This window comes from Phyllopteryx taeniolatus, chromosome 15 (assembly GCF_024500385.1).
Source record: "Phyllopteryx taeniolatus isolate TA_2022b chromosome 15, UOR_Ptae_1.2, whole genome shotgun sequence".
In the NCBI taxonomy this organism is placed as follows: Eukaryota; Metazoa; Chordata; class Actinopteri; order Syngnathiformes; family Syngnathidae; genus Phyllopteryx; species Phyllopteryx taeniolatus.
In genome coordinates this window covers 2,646,824-2,659,487 of record NC_084516.1, presented here as the reverse complement: position 1 = coordinate 2,659,487, position 12,664 = coordinate 2,646,824, and the positions used below count along the sequence as shown (strand labels likewise).

At 49.0% G+C, this 12,664-nt stretch overlaps 4 protein-coding genes across 4 annotated transcripts; all 4 read left to right on the top strand.

The window, feature by feature from the left end:
• The first annotated feature begins 748 nt into the window (after positions 1–748).
• On the top strand, positions 749–2,515 carry LOC133490116 (histone H2B 1/2-like). The gene has a single exon (XM_061799748.1). It carries the CDS (start codon positions 769–771, stop codon positions 1,144–1,146), a length of 378 nt encoding a protein of 125 aa, XP_061655732.1. The 5' UTR covers positions 749–768; the 3' UTR covers positions 1,147–2,515.
• Positions 2,516–7,707: 5,192 nt separating this feature from the next.
• LOC133490118 (histone H2B-like) lies at positions 7,708–9,846 on the top strand. The gene has a single exon (XM_061799750.1). It carries the CDS (start codon positions 8,464–8,466, stop codon positions 8,839–8,841), a length of 378 nt encoding a protein of 125 aa, XP_061655734.1. The 5' UTR covers positions 7,708–8,463; the 3' UTR covers positions 8,842–9,846.
• A 536-nt stretch (positions 9,847–10,382) lies between these two features.
• LOC133490110 (histone H1-like) lies at positions 10,383–11,402 on the top strand. The gene has a single exon (XM_061799741.1). The coding sequence runs from the start codon at positions 10,383–10,385 to the stop codon at positions 10,932–10,934; it is 552 nt and encodes a 183-aa protein (XP_061655725.1). The 3' UTR covers positions 10,935–11,402.
• A 4-nt stretch (positions 11,403–11,406) lies between these two features.
• Positions 11,407–12,037, top strand: LOC133490113 (histone H3-like). Its single transcript, XM_061799745.1, has one exon. It carries the CDS (start codon positions 11,582–11,584, stop codon positions 11,990–11,992), a length of 411 nt encoding a protein of 136 aa, XP_061655729.1. The 5' UTR covers positions 11,407–11,581; the 3' UTR covers positions 11,993–12,037.
• The last annotated feature ends 627 nt before the right edge of the window (positions 12,038–12,664 follow it).

Genomic DNA, 12,664 nt, shown 5'->3' with positions numbered 1-12,664 from the left:
ATTTTTTATGGACACCCTATAGTATTTATTTTAATGTGTTTTTATTTTTAAAGTATAATAATGACAACAATGATAATATCGTTATGAAACTGCAAGTAATAAAAAAAATAAACATTTAAATGCTGTACGATACTGCTGTCGAACTACTCACTGTTAGCATAGTAAATTTATTCAAAATTTGTTATATTTTATATATACGTTTTTAACCTGTGTTATTGTTACAAGAAATATTAAAAACGGCATTTCGATTCCTTTACATCTCCTAGATTTGTGAAATCCGAATGACGTGTGCCGCAGAAACCTCTGTTGTGTATTTAAATAAAGAAATGTAAAAAACGTAGAAAAAAAACCCACACTAAATAAAACGTGGGTCACGCAAAGAGGGGCGCTGGCGCGGTCTTATTTGCACGTCGTAAATACGAAGAAGAAAAAGTAAAAGGTCAAGTTAGTGCTGTGAGCCAATCAGAGGGTGGCGTTGGCGCAGTCTATTTGAATGTCACCAACACGAAGAAAAAAAAAGGAAAAGGTCAAGCTAGTTGTGTCAGCCAATCAGAACGTGGCGCTGGCGTAGTTCTATTCGCATGACGTGACCCCACAAATGGGTGAAAAGCAGTGCACGCTTGTAAGCCAATCAAAGAAGGGCTCTGGCACAGTTAGCCAATCAGAAAGTCGCGATGGCACAGCTTTATTTGCGTGAGCGCGTTATAAAAGGCTGGCTCTCCCCTCGTACTGAAATTTACCACTGAAGGTTCGCTGTCTATCGCCATTATGCCTGAGCCAGCGAAACCAGCACCCAAGAAGGGTTCCAAGAAAGCGGTCACCAAGACTGCCAGCAAGCCCGGCAAGGGCAAGAGAAGGCGGGGAAGGAAGGAGAGCTACGCTATCTACGTGTACAAGGTCCTCAAGCAGGTCCACCCCGACACTGGCATCTCGTCCAAGGCCATGAGCATCATGAACTCGTTCGTCAACGACATCTTCGAGCGCATCGCCTCCGAAGCTTCTCGCCTGGCTCACTATAACAAGCGCTCCACCATCACGTCCAGGGAGATCCAGACCGCAGTCCGCCTCCTGCTACCCGGCGAGCTGGCCAAGCACGCCGTGTCCGAGGGCACCAAGGCCGTCACCAAGTACACCAGCTCCAAGTGAGCCGATTCGGTTGCGTCCAACAACAACGGCTCTTTTAAGAGCCACCCACTTTCTCTCTAGAGTGAACATTTTCCATTACTTGAATCTTATTCTCTAATAGTGTTGGCGACTTTCCATCCTGTTTTACTCGTTTTCATCAAAAGCAACCTAGTGACTAATCAGCTTTTTCGGATGTATTGATGATGGGGCACGTATTGCTTTGTAGTTCATGGCCTCAATGAGCAGCAGGATTCCACGGCTCTTCCCCTTTGTGCATTTTTCTTTGTCTTGCTCTGTGTGAAACTGATACAAATGTAAAATGACAACAAAACTAGTTAACCAATGCAGCTCTGTCCCAGTCCCACAGTTCAATGTTAAATTCGGTTCGTACGTGAACATCACAATGGTCAGTCTTTGGATCAAATTTGATTCTAAATGAACAATGCAGAAAAAATTTGACAAATTTAAAGAAAAATAATAATTAGCAACCCTTTACTGCTCAGTGACTGTTTTTTTTTCCCTCAATGTCTTTATGTCACAAAAGTGTTCTGTCAATTGACTGTTGTTGTACTAGAGCAGCTCCAACTATCCATCCATCCATCCATTCCCAACTGCTTATCCGGGTCGGGTCGCGGGGGCAGTAGCTTCAGCAGGGACGCCCAGACTTCCCTCTCCCCAGCCACTTCATCCAGCTCTTCCGGGGGGATCCCGAGGTGTTCCCAGGCCAGCCGAAGGATGTAGTCTCTCCAGAGTGTCCTGGGTCGTCCCCGGGGTCTCCTCCCGGTGGGACATGCCCGGAACACCTCACCAGGGAGGCGTCCGGGAGGCATCCGTATCAGATGCCCCAAGCCACCTCATCTGGCTCCTCTCAATGCGGAGGAGCAGCGGCTCTACTCTGAGATCCTCCCGGATGACCGAGCTTCTCACCCTATCTCTAAGAGAGAGCCCGGACACCCCGCGGAGGAAACTCATTTCGGCCGCTTGTATCCGGGATCTTGGTCTTTCGGTCACGACCCACAGCTCATGACCATAGGTGAGGGTAGGAACGAAGATCGACCGGTAAATTGAGAGCTTCGCTCTTTCTTTACCACAACGGACCGATACAAAGTCCGCATCACTGCAGACGCTGCACCGATCCGCCTGTCGATCTCCCGTTCCATTCTTCCCTTACTCGTGAACAAGACCCCAAGATACTTGAATTCCTCCACTTGGGGCAGGATCTCATCCCCGACCTGGAGAAGCATGCCACCCTTTTCCGACTGAGGACCATGGTCTCAGATTTGGAGGTGCTGATTCTCATCCCAGCCGCTTCAGAGTCGGCTGCGAACTGCTCCAATGAGAGTTGGAGGTCCCGGCTTGATGAAGCCAACAGAACCACATCATCTGCAAAAAGCAGAGATGCAATACTGAGGCCACCAAACCGGACCCCCTCTACGCCTCGGCTGCGCCTAGAAATTCTGTCCATAAAAGTTATGAACAGAATCGGCGACAAAGGGCAGCCTTGGCGGAGTCCAACCCTCACCGGGAACGAGTCCGACTTACTGCCGGATATGCGGACCAAACTCTGACTGCGGTCGTACAGGGACCGAACAGCCCGTATCAGGGGGTTCGGTACCCCGTACTCCCGAAGCACTCTCCACAGGACTCCCCGAGGGACACGGTCGAACGCCTTCTCCAAGTCCACAAAACACATGTAGACTGGTTGGGCGAACTCCCATGCACCCTCGAGGACCCTGCCGAGGGTGTAGAGCTGGTCCACTGTTCCACGGCCAGGACGAAAACCACACTGCTCCTCCTGAATCTGAGATTCGACTTCCCGACGGACCCTCCTCTCCAGCACCCCTGAATAGACCTTACCAGGGAGGCTGAGCATTGTGATCCCCCTGTAGTTGGAACACACCCTCCGGTCCCCCTTCTTAAAAAGGGGGACCACCACCACAGTCTGCCAATCCAGAGGCACTGTCCCCGATGTCCACGCGATGTTGCAGAGGTGTGTCAACCAGGACAGCCCCACAACATCCAGAGCCTTTAGGAACTCCGGGAGAATCTGATCCACCCCCGGGGCCCTGCCACCGAGGAGCTTTTTAACTACCTCGGTGACCTCAAACCCAGAGATAGGAGAGCCCGCCTCGGAGAACCCACACTCTGCTTCCCCATGGGAAGGCGTGTCGGTGGAATTGAGGAGGTCTTCGAAGTATTCTCCCCACCGACTCACAACGTCCCGAGTCGAGGTCAGCAGCGCCCCATCCCCACTATACACAGTGTTGGTGGTGCACTGCTTTCCTCTCCTGAGATGTCGGATGGTGGACCAGAATTTCCTCGAAGCCGTCCGGAAGTCTTTCTCCATGGCCTCACCGAACTCCTCCCATGCCCGGGTTTTTGCTTCAGCGACCACCAGAGCTGCATTCCGCTTGGCCAGCCGGTACCCATCAGCTGCCTCAGGAGTCCCACAGGCCAAAAAGGCCCGATAGGACTCCTTCTTCAGCTTGACGGCATCCCTCACCGTTGGTGTCCACCAACGGGTTCGGGGATTTCCGCCACGACAGGCACCGACCACCTTACGGCCACAGCTCCGGTCGGCCGCCTCAGCAATGGAGGCGCGGAACATGGTCCACTCGGACTCGATGTCCCCCGCCTCCCCCGGAACATGAGCAAAGTTCTGTCGGAGGTGGGAGTTGAAACTCCTGACGGGATTCTGCCAGACGTTCCCAGCAGACCCACCCGAAGGCGGAGGGAGGCTACCCTCTCGTACAGGCGCCGAGCCGGGGGGCAATAAGTATACCCACACCTGCTCGGCGCCTCTCACCATGGGCAACTCCAGAGTGGAAGAGAGTCCAACCCCTCTCGAGAGGACTGGTACCTGAGCCCAAGGTGTGTGTGGAGGCGAGTCAGACTATATCGAGTCGGAACTTCTCGACCTCACAAACCAGCTCGGGCTCCTTCCCTGCCAGAGAGGTGACATTCCACGTCCCTAGAGCCAGCTTCTGTAGCCGGGGATCGGATCGCCAAGGTCCCCGCCTTCGGCCACCGTCCAGCTCACACTGCACCCGACCCCTATGGCCCCTCCCATAGGTGGTGAGCCCATAGGAAGGGGGACCCACGTTACCCTTTCGGGCTTTGCCCGGCCGGGCCCGATGGGTGCAGGCCCGGCCACCAGGTGCTCGCCTTCGAGCCCCACCACCAGGCCTGGCTCCAGTGGGGGGGCCCCGGTGGCCCGCGTCCGGGCAAGGGAAAACGAAGTCCATTGTTTGTCGTCATCATTAGGGGTCTTTGAGCCGTGCTTTGTCTGGTCCCTCACCTAGGACCTGTTTGTCATGGGTGACCCTGCCAGGGGCATAAAGCCCCAGACAACTTAGCTCCTAGGATCACTGGGACACACAAACAACCTCCACCACGACAAGGTGACGGCTCAAGGAGACAAACTACCGGAGACAAATTCCTTGTGTTTTTTGGACATACTTGGCAAATAAAGATGATTCTGATTCATGCTTGTGAATGGGTGAACTCTACGCATGTGCCTTATGAATCAGAATCATCTTTATTGGTCAAGTAACGCATAACAAAAACACGAGTACAGTTTACATGGAGCCTTTGATTCCGATTATAATCAGTTTAGAAGCCCAAAACCGAATGTAATTGCTCCATATTAAAAATCTCATTCGGAGGGGTGGAAAATTCCTTTCGCCGAACAGATCAGAAATCAGTTTCCTTCATGTAAACCGTTATGCGCAGTGACGTCACGTTTACGCACGCCGTAAATATGGAGGCTCCCGACCAGAGCTCGCATGCGACGGAGTGATGTTTTTAACCACTGCAGCAACTTTTGCCGAACAAGCGGGTTCAATGTGAACTAGTGAAGCGGAGTGATTCGAAACGCTGTGTCGGCGCCTGTATCGAAACACCAGTGTCACGTGACCGATGCTTCGAACGTCGTCGCCGTTTCGCTTCATTCCTTCAAAATGTCGTCTTTCAGTGTGTCATTGGCAAGAAGTCGATACAAGGAAAAGAGGGCGAGGGTGGAAAAAGAGCAGCCGCTTCGCCAACAATCGGCCACGTGTCAGGTGACCTTTGGCTGCAAAAGTAATCACGCCACTTTACGCTGTGGAGACTGCTATAAGTACACTTGTGGCAGATGCAGGAAGGACACAGAGTGGCAGTGCCAGGTCTGTGCCAAACGCGCACATTCGCCGTCTTTGCACAGAACAGATGGTGCACATTTACTGTACGTAAATAGATTTCACATTGGGCCGCGCTAGCGTTTATTTCTCCTTTGTGTGCTTGTTTGACATTGCCTTGTCATGACAATAAACGCTTTGAAACGGTTTGAAAATGCTTTCAACTTTCAATATGAAAGGGTCATAGCAGCAGGATGAAATGGGTCACGATTGAAAGACAACCAACAAGTGCAGTTACTCACTTGTCCAGCAGATGGTGCTGGACCACACACCACACACCAACCCGGCCGCACCCGCGACCACAATCACACCTCTGACCTCTGCGTTAACCATCCATGAACAGGATGTGAGACGCATCTTCAAACAACAAAAGATTAACAAAGCGGCAGGCCCGGACCACGTGTCTCCATCCTGCCTCAAAGTCTGCGCGGACCAGCTCGCGCCAGTCTTCACTCAGATCTTCAACAGATCACTGGAAATGTGCGAAGTTCCATCCTGCTTCAAACGCTCCACCATCATCCCAGTCCCCAAGAAACCTGCAATCTCGGGTCTGAATGACTACAGGCCTGTCGCTTTGACATCTGTGGTCATGAAGTCCTTTGAACGTCTTGTGCTGGACCACCTCAAGAGTGTCACAGGTCCCCTGCTGGACCCCCTGCAGTTTGCCTACCAGGCGAACAGATCTGCGGATGATGCAGTCAACATGGGACTGCACTTCATCCTAGAACACCTCGACAGTGCAGGGACCTACGCGAGGATCCTGTTCGTGGACTTCAGCTCAGCGTTCAACACCATCATCCCTGAACTCCTTTCATCCAAGCTTCTCCAGCTCAGCGTCTCACCTGCCATCTGCCAGTGGATTTACAGCTTTCTGACGGGCAGGACACAGCAGGTCAGGCTGGGGGAGGCCACCTCATCCACACGCAGCATCAGCACTGGGGCGCCCCAAGGTTGTGTCCTCTCTCCGCTGCTCTTCTCTCTCTACACGAACGACTGCACCTCAGCGAACCCGACTGTCAAACTCCTGAAGTTTGCAGATGACACCACTGTCATCGGCCTCATCAAGGACGGTGACGAGTCTGCATATCGACAGGAAGCGGAGCGGCTGGAGCTGTGGTGCGGCCGACACAACCTGGAGCTGAACACGCTCAAGACTGTAGAGATGATCGTGGACTTCAGGAGGCATCCTTCGCCACAGCTGCCCCTCACGCTGTCCAGCTGCCTTGTGTCAACCGTCGAGACCTTCAAGTTCCTGGGAATTACAATCTCCCAGGACCTGAAGTGGGCGACCAACATCAACTCCGTCCTCAAAAAGGCCCAGCAGAGGATGTACTTCCTGCGGCTTCTGAGAAAGCATGGCCTGCCACCGGAGCTGCTGAGACAGTTCTACACAGCGGTCATCGAATCAGTCCTGTGTTCTTCCATCACAGTCTGGTTTGGTGCTGCTACAAAAAAGGACAAACTCCGACTGCAACGGACAATCAAAACTGCTGAAAGGATTGTCGGTACCCCCCTACCCACCCTTGAGGACTTGCATGCTGCCAGAACTAAGACAAGGGCGTGCAAAATCCTCTCGGACCCTCCCCACCCTGGTCACCAGCTCTTCCAGCTCCTTCCCTCAGGTAGGCGCTACCGATCAATGCAAACTAGAACTAGTAGACATTCCAACAGCTTCTTCCCTCTTGCAATCAACTTCTTGAACAGCTAACTTACAATTCCATTACAACAAGCTGGCAATTTTTTGACTTGAGTTCGTTGTCACATTTCTGTATTATGTATTACTCGTGCACTCACTGTAGTTGTCTCGCCGTGCTGCACTATTTGCATATAGTGGCCACTCATGCCAGAGTAGCATCTGCTCCATTTGCACACTGATTGAGGAGTATCTGTAACATTTGCACAACCATTGTCCCAGATTATCGCAGTACTCGTCACTTTAAACCGCATACACTCCTTGAAGTCTCAGTGCCCTTTGCACAATGGTCATTGCACCGGACTATTGCGATATTAGCCATTCGAACTGAGGACTCTGCATCTTTTTGCACAATTGTTGTTTGTTGTTGTTTTTTGTCAATGTCTTTATGTCTCCAAAGTCTTCTGTAAATTGACTGTCTGTTGTACTAGAGCGGCTCCAACTACCGGAGACAAATTCCTTGTGTGTTTTGGACATACTTGGCAAATAAAGATGATTCTGATTCTGATTCTGATTCTATTGCACATTTTCCTCCAACATTTGAACAGCTTTGTCGGGTTGCTGTCGGGATTATGAAATAGTTAAAAAAAAAAAAAAAAAAAAAAAAAAAACTGAAAATGATCTTAAGTAAATGGCAAATATTATATCATAGCTTTTCAGTTTCTGATTCTGATTTAATTTCCAGTAAGAAAGAAAGAAAGAAAGAACATATGACTGCTTAACTAAGCAGCAAACTAATATCATACATTGTTGTAGTAATTGTAATAACACAGCGCAGCAGTTATTAGTTGTATGTCAATTTTGATAAATAGTATTTTTAAAACGTAAGCATACAACACATAGGTCTTTTAATATATTGATATTTTTATTTTGTAGTAATATAAGACAAACCAATTGCCTAATTTCACTCCAATTACCTCCCATAAAATAATGCAATAATAATACTGATTAATAGTTGTTTCCTAAGAGCGTCAGAATGTGTAATCACGGTAGAACAGAAACGGGGCCAAAATGAATAAAACAAAAGCCCTGGGAGACCAAATATAGGAACGTATATGCCTGCTGCAGTGTGGTCAACAAGGCGTGACGTACAATATTGTTTCTGGTGGACGCGACATGGAAGACAGACCACAGTTACACACGAATGTACAAAAGAGTGTTAGTTCGATTTGTACTTGAGTGATTTTGAGTAGAATAATCATTGGAAAAAAAAAATAAGAACGCGGACAATTGCGAACAACACTACAATAACTAACGAGGGGAGAAGACGTCATGTAGCTAAAATCAAAGAATAAAGAACTATATAGACGTCGAACGTGGTATTGAGAGCGTCACAAAGGTAATGTGGCGTGGGGCGATTTCAGCCAATCGGAGAGTGGCGCCGGCACAGCGCTATTTGCATGCGAGCCCCTTATAAGACCACCGGCGCTGCTTGCGTCCACTTACACCGAGCAGCGACCGTAAGGCGTCATGCCCGAGCCAGCCAAGTCCGCGCCCAAGAAGGGCTCCAAAAAAGCGGTCACCAAGACCGCCAGCAAGCCCGGCAAGGGCAAGAGAAGGAGGGGAAGGAAGGAGAGCTACGCCATCTACGTGTACAAGGTCCTTAAGCAGGTCCACCCGGACACAGGCATCTCGTCCAAGGCCATGAGCATCATGAACTCGTTCGTCAACGACATCTTCGAGCGCATCGCCTCTGAAGCTTCTCGCCTGGCTCACTACAACAAGCGCTCCACCATCACGTCCAGGGAGATCCAGACCGCCGTCCGCCTCCTGCTGCCCGGCGAGCTGGCCAAGCACGCCGTGTCCGAGGGTACCAAGGCCGTCACCAAGTACACCAGCTCCAAGTGAGCCCATCCGGTCTCGTCCAACAACAACGGCTCTTTTAAGAGCCACCCACTTTCTTTCTAAAGTGGACATTCTGCATTATTACTTGATTCTGATTCTCTAATAGTGTTGGCGACTTTCCATATTGTCTTGGCGCGTTACTCGTTTTCATCAAAAGCAACTAATGACTAATCTAATTTTTTGTTCACCAATGCAACTGTCCCAGTTCCATCGTTCAATGTTAAATGAGCCAGTCGATAAATTCCGTTCGTACGTGAACGTCACAATGGTCACAACCAACCCCAGTCTTTTTGATCAAATTGAACAATGCAGAACAAAATTTTGACAAATTTTTAAGAAAAACTATTTAATTCAGTAAATGTACTTCCCCCCCCCCTCCTACAGCGTCCATTGAAATCAGTTATGTAAAAAATATGATGTCAAACAACTACTTTGCTTACTGAGGAGTTGGCAACCTTTCTCACCATGCCTTGGTTATTTTTTTTCACTCTCAGGCCACTAATCTGAAAAGTTGTTTCATAAACATGCTTAAAGGCATTTTAAACGAAATTAAATGTTTTAATGTATTTAAAAAATTGACTCCAATATATGTTCCCTTTTACTGCAAATGAATATCAGCCTCCTTGATTACTAATTATCAGTCCTGGAAAAAACTTACCACTATTCAAATGACCGAATCTCATTGTCTTTCTCCTTTGTGTACAATTACAGTATGTGGTAGCAGAATCGACTCGGAACGTGATTATATTTTATTATTCGAAACCAAGATGATAATGAAGACACATGGGCTAACATAGTTGTAACACTATCTCGTCCACAAATATAAAAAAAAAAACATTTGTAGCTTTGCGCATGCATTTCTGTTAAAATTCATAATTGCTTCTAATTTTCATTCCTCCTATTCCATTCTACTCATAGTTATATTAGTTTTATTTTCGTGTTTGCGTTATATGAACTAGTAACATTGTTTTACACACAAAGTGATATCACGAGTGTAACGAAACTTGAATTATTGTTCATATAAAATTTTAGTGGCCCACTTTTTTTTTCTTTTTTCCTCATGTGTCAAACTTTCTTTTGCCCTGTAAGCGATTTTCACCTTTTTAGCGAGCAAAGTCGTGCCGTCTGGAGGCCCTGCAAACCAACTGTATCAAGTCACCAAGCTGCAAACGACTTCGATTCGGAGCGATACTTGTTTTCTATCATTTGAAGTCGTTTTGGGTGGAAGTTTTAAAACCGCGGGGTGTTTTATCGCCGTTTAAAGTGTGCGAAGAAAACAAATGAACGGTTCTCACGGCTTGAGTCTCTACGGTTCTCACGGCTTGAGTCTCTACGGTTCTCACGGCTTGTGTCGCCACGGTTTTCACGGCTTGAGTCGCCACGGTTCTCACGGCTTGAGTCGCCACGGTTCTCACGGCTTGAGTCGCCACGGTTCTCACGGCTTGAGTCGCCACGGTTCTCACGGCTTGAGTCGCCACGGTTCTCACGTCTCGTTGAAGTATCCGCCTCTCGCCTTCCACGCAGCAAGCAAACAAGACGTCGCAATGGCAGAAGTCGCTCCTGCTCAAGCCGCTCCGGCAAAAAGCAGTACCAAGAAGAAGCCGTCGTCCGGCACCAAAGCGGCCGGACCCAGCGCCAGCGAGCTCATCCTCCAGGCAGTGGCCGCGTCCAACGACCGCAATGGCGTCTCCCTGGTCGCCCTCAAGAAATATCTGGCCGGAAAAGGTTACGACGTGGAGAAGAACAGGGCTCGTCTCAAGGCCGTCATCAAGGGCATGGTGGTCAAGGGCGCCATTGTTCAGATCAAAGGCACCGGCGCTTCAGGCTCCTTCAAGATGAGCAAGAAGAACGAGGACAACAAACCGAAGGCGCCCGCAAAGGCTGACAAGAGCTCCAACAAAGACAAGAAGGTCGCTACCCAGAAGGTGATGACGAGCAAGAAGCCCGCGGCCAAGAAGGCCACGAAGAAGTCCCCCAAGACCGCGACGCCCAAAAAGGTGAAGAAGCCCGCTAAAGCCTCCAAGAAGTCCCCCGCTGCCAAGAAGGTCGCCAAGCCCAGGACGGTCAAGAGGGCCGCCGCACCCAAGAAGAAGTAATTCAAAACTTCCCCACACAGACACACAAAAGGCTCTTTTAAGAGCCACCACATCTGCGGTAAAAAGCAAATCCTGCTACATAATTTGTTATATGGTCAAAAGAACAAGAAAAACAACTTGGTTGCCTGCAGTACATCCTTACACCAGTAGATGGCAGCAAGTTGCGTCACAAGCATTTACACGACGTTTATTAAATACATACTCCCAACTATATTTAACACATAGCTGGCGTTATGATGGTTAGTAAAACCATAACCCATTATCTATAAAATCTTGAGATACAATCTTAATATTTTCATATTATTTATAGCTAATCCGTCCGTTTTCTCTACTGCTTCGATTACTAGTCTACAAACGGGCTCTGAAAATGCGCCATTAAAAAGAAATGGACACTGTCATGTTTTTCAACAAGTACAACTTCATAAATCACGAACTACTGACTGTATGTCAAATAGTTTCCTCCATTCCGTCAGCTTCCGGAGCCAGTGGTCAGTTGTGCTCGGTGGTGATTGGGCTAATTCAAATTCACGTCGTCCAATGATTGAGCGGCTTTCGCGCGGGCTCTTCCCAAACGCACCAATGGGCGCTGCGTCGCCGGCATAAAGTCCGCCGCCCGCCCACTTTGCGTTCACTAGTTTGCGGCGAAAATGGCGAGAACCAAGCAGACGGCCCGCAAGTCGACCGGCGGCAAAGCCCCCAGGAAGCAGCTGGCCACCAAGGCCGCCCGCAAGAGCGCCCCGGCCACCGGCGGCGTCAAGAAGCCTCACCGCTACAGACCCGGCACCGTGGCCCTCCGCGAGATCCGCCGTTACCAGAAATCCACCGAGCTGCTCATCCGCAAGCTGCCCTTCCAGCGCCTGGTCAGGGAGATCGCTCAGGACTTCAAGACCGACCTGCGCTTCCAGAGCTCGGCCGTCATGGCTCTGCAGGAGTCCAGTGAGGCTTACCTGGTCGGCCTGTTCGAGGACACCAACCTGTGCGCCATCCACGCCAAGCGGGTCACCATCATGCCCAAGGACATCCAGCTGGCCCGCAGGATCCGCGGAGAACGGGCTTGAGTGCCTCCGAACCAAACCACAACGGCTCTTTTCAGAGCCAACGCACTTGGCGCTAAACTGCTCATTCCTCCTCTTCGTGTATTGAGCTTAGATTTTCAAATTTTTTTCAACAATCTTGACAGTTCCCCCCCCCCCCCCCCCCCCCCTTTTGTTTTTGTTGCACTAGCTTTCATAATGCAACTTTATCTTCATACCTGGTGCAGGTCATGTTTTCAATTTATTATTACACAAAGTGATGGGACAACAACAAAAGCCAAGTTTGAAACGTTCTGTGCATCACAAATCCTAAAACAATGTGAAAACGTAATCAAGCACACACACACACACACACACACACACTCTCACACACACACGCATTGCTGACTTTTTAAGGGAACGGTCTAATAGCCTGAAACTGAAATAAACTATAAGTCAAATAATTATCTAACGCGAAAGGCCCATTTGTTTTAATATTCATAAAAGACAAGATGTGCTGACAACACATCTTTGTTTCTAAACAGTGCTAGGAAATGAAATTTATAAATGCATGATATTTACTGTAAAGTACATGCTATACTCTGCAAAGTGCCATGCAAGTCGATCTGATTGCATATTAAAAAATAAAATAAAATGTAAACGTTTCTATTCTATGATTGCATTTGTTGCATGGCTTTACAGGTAATTATTTAAATA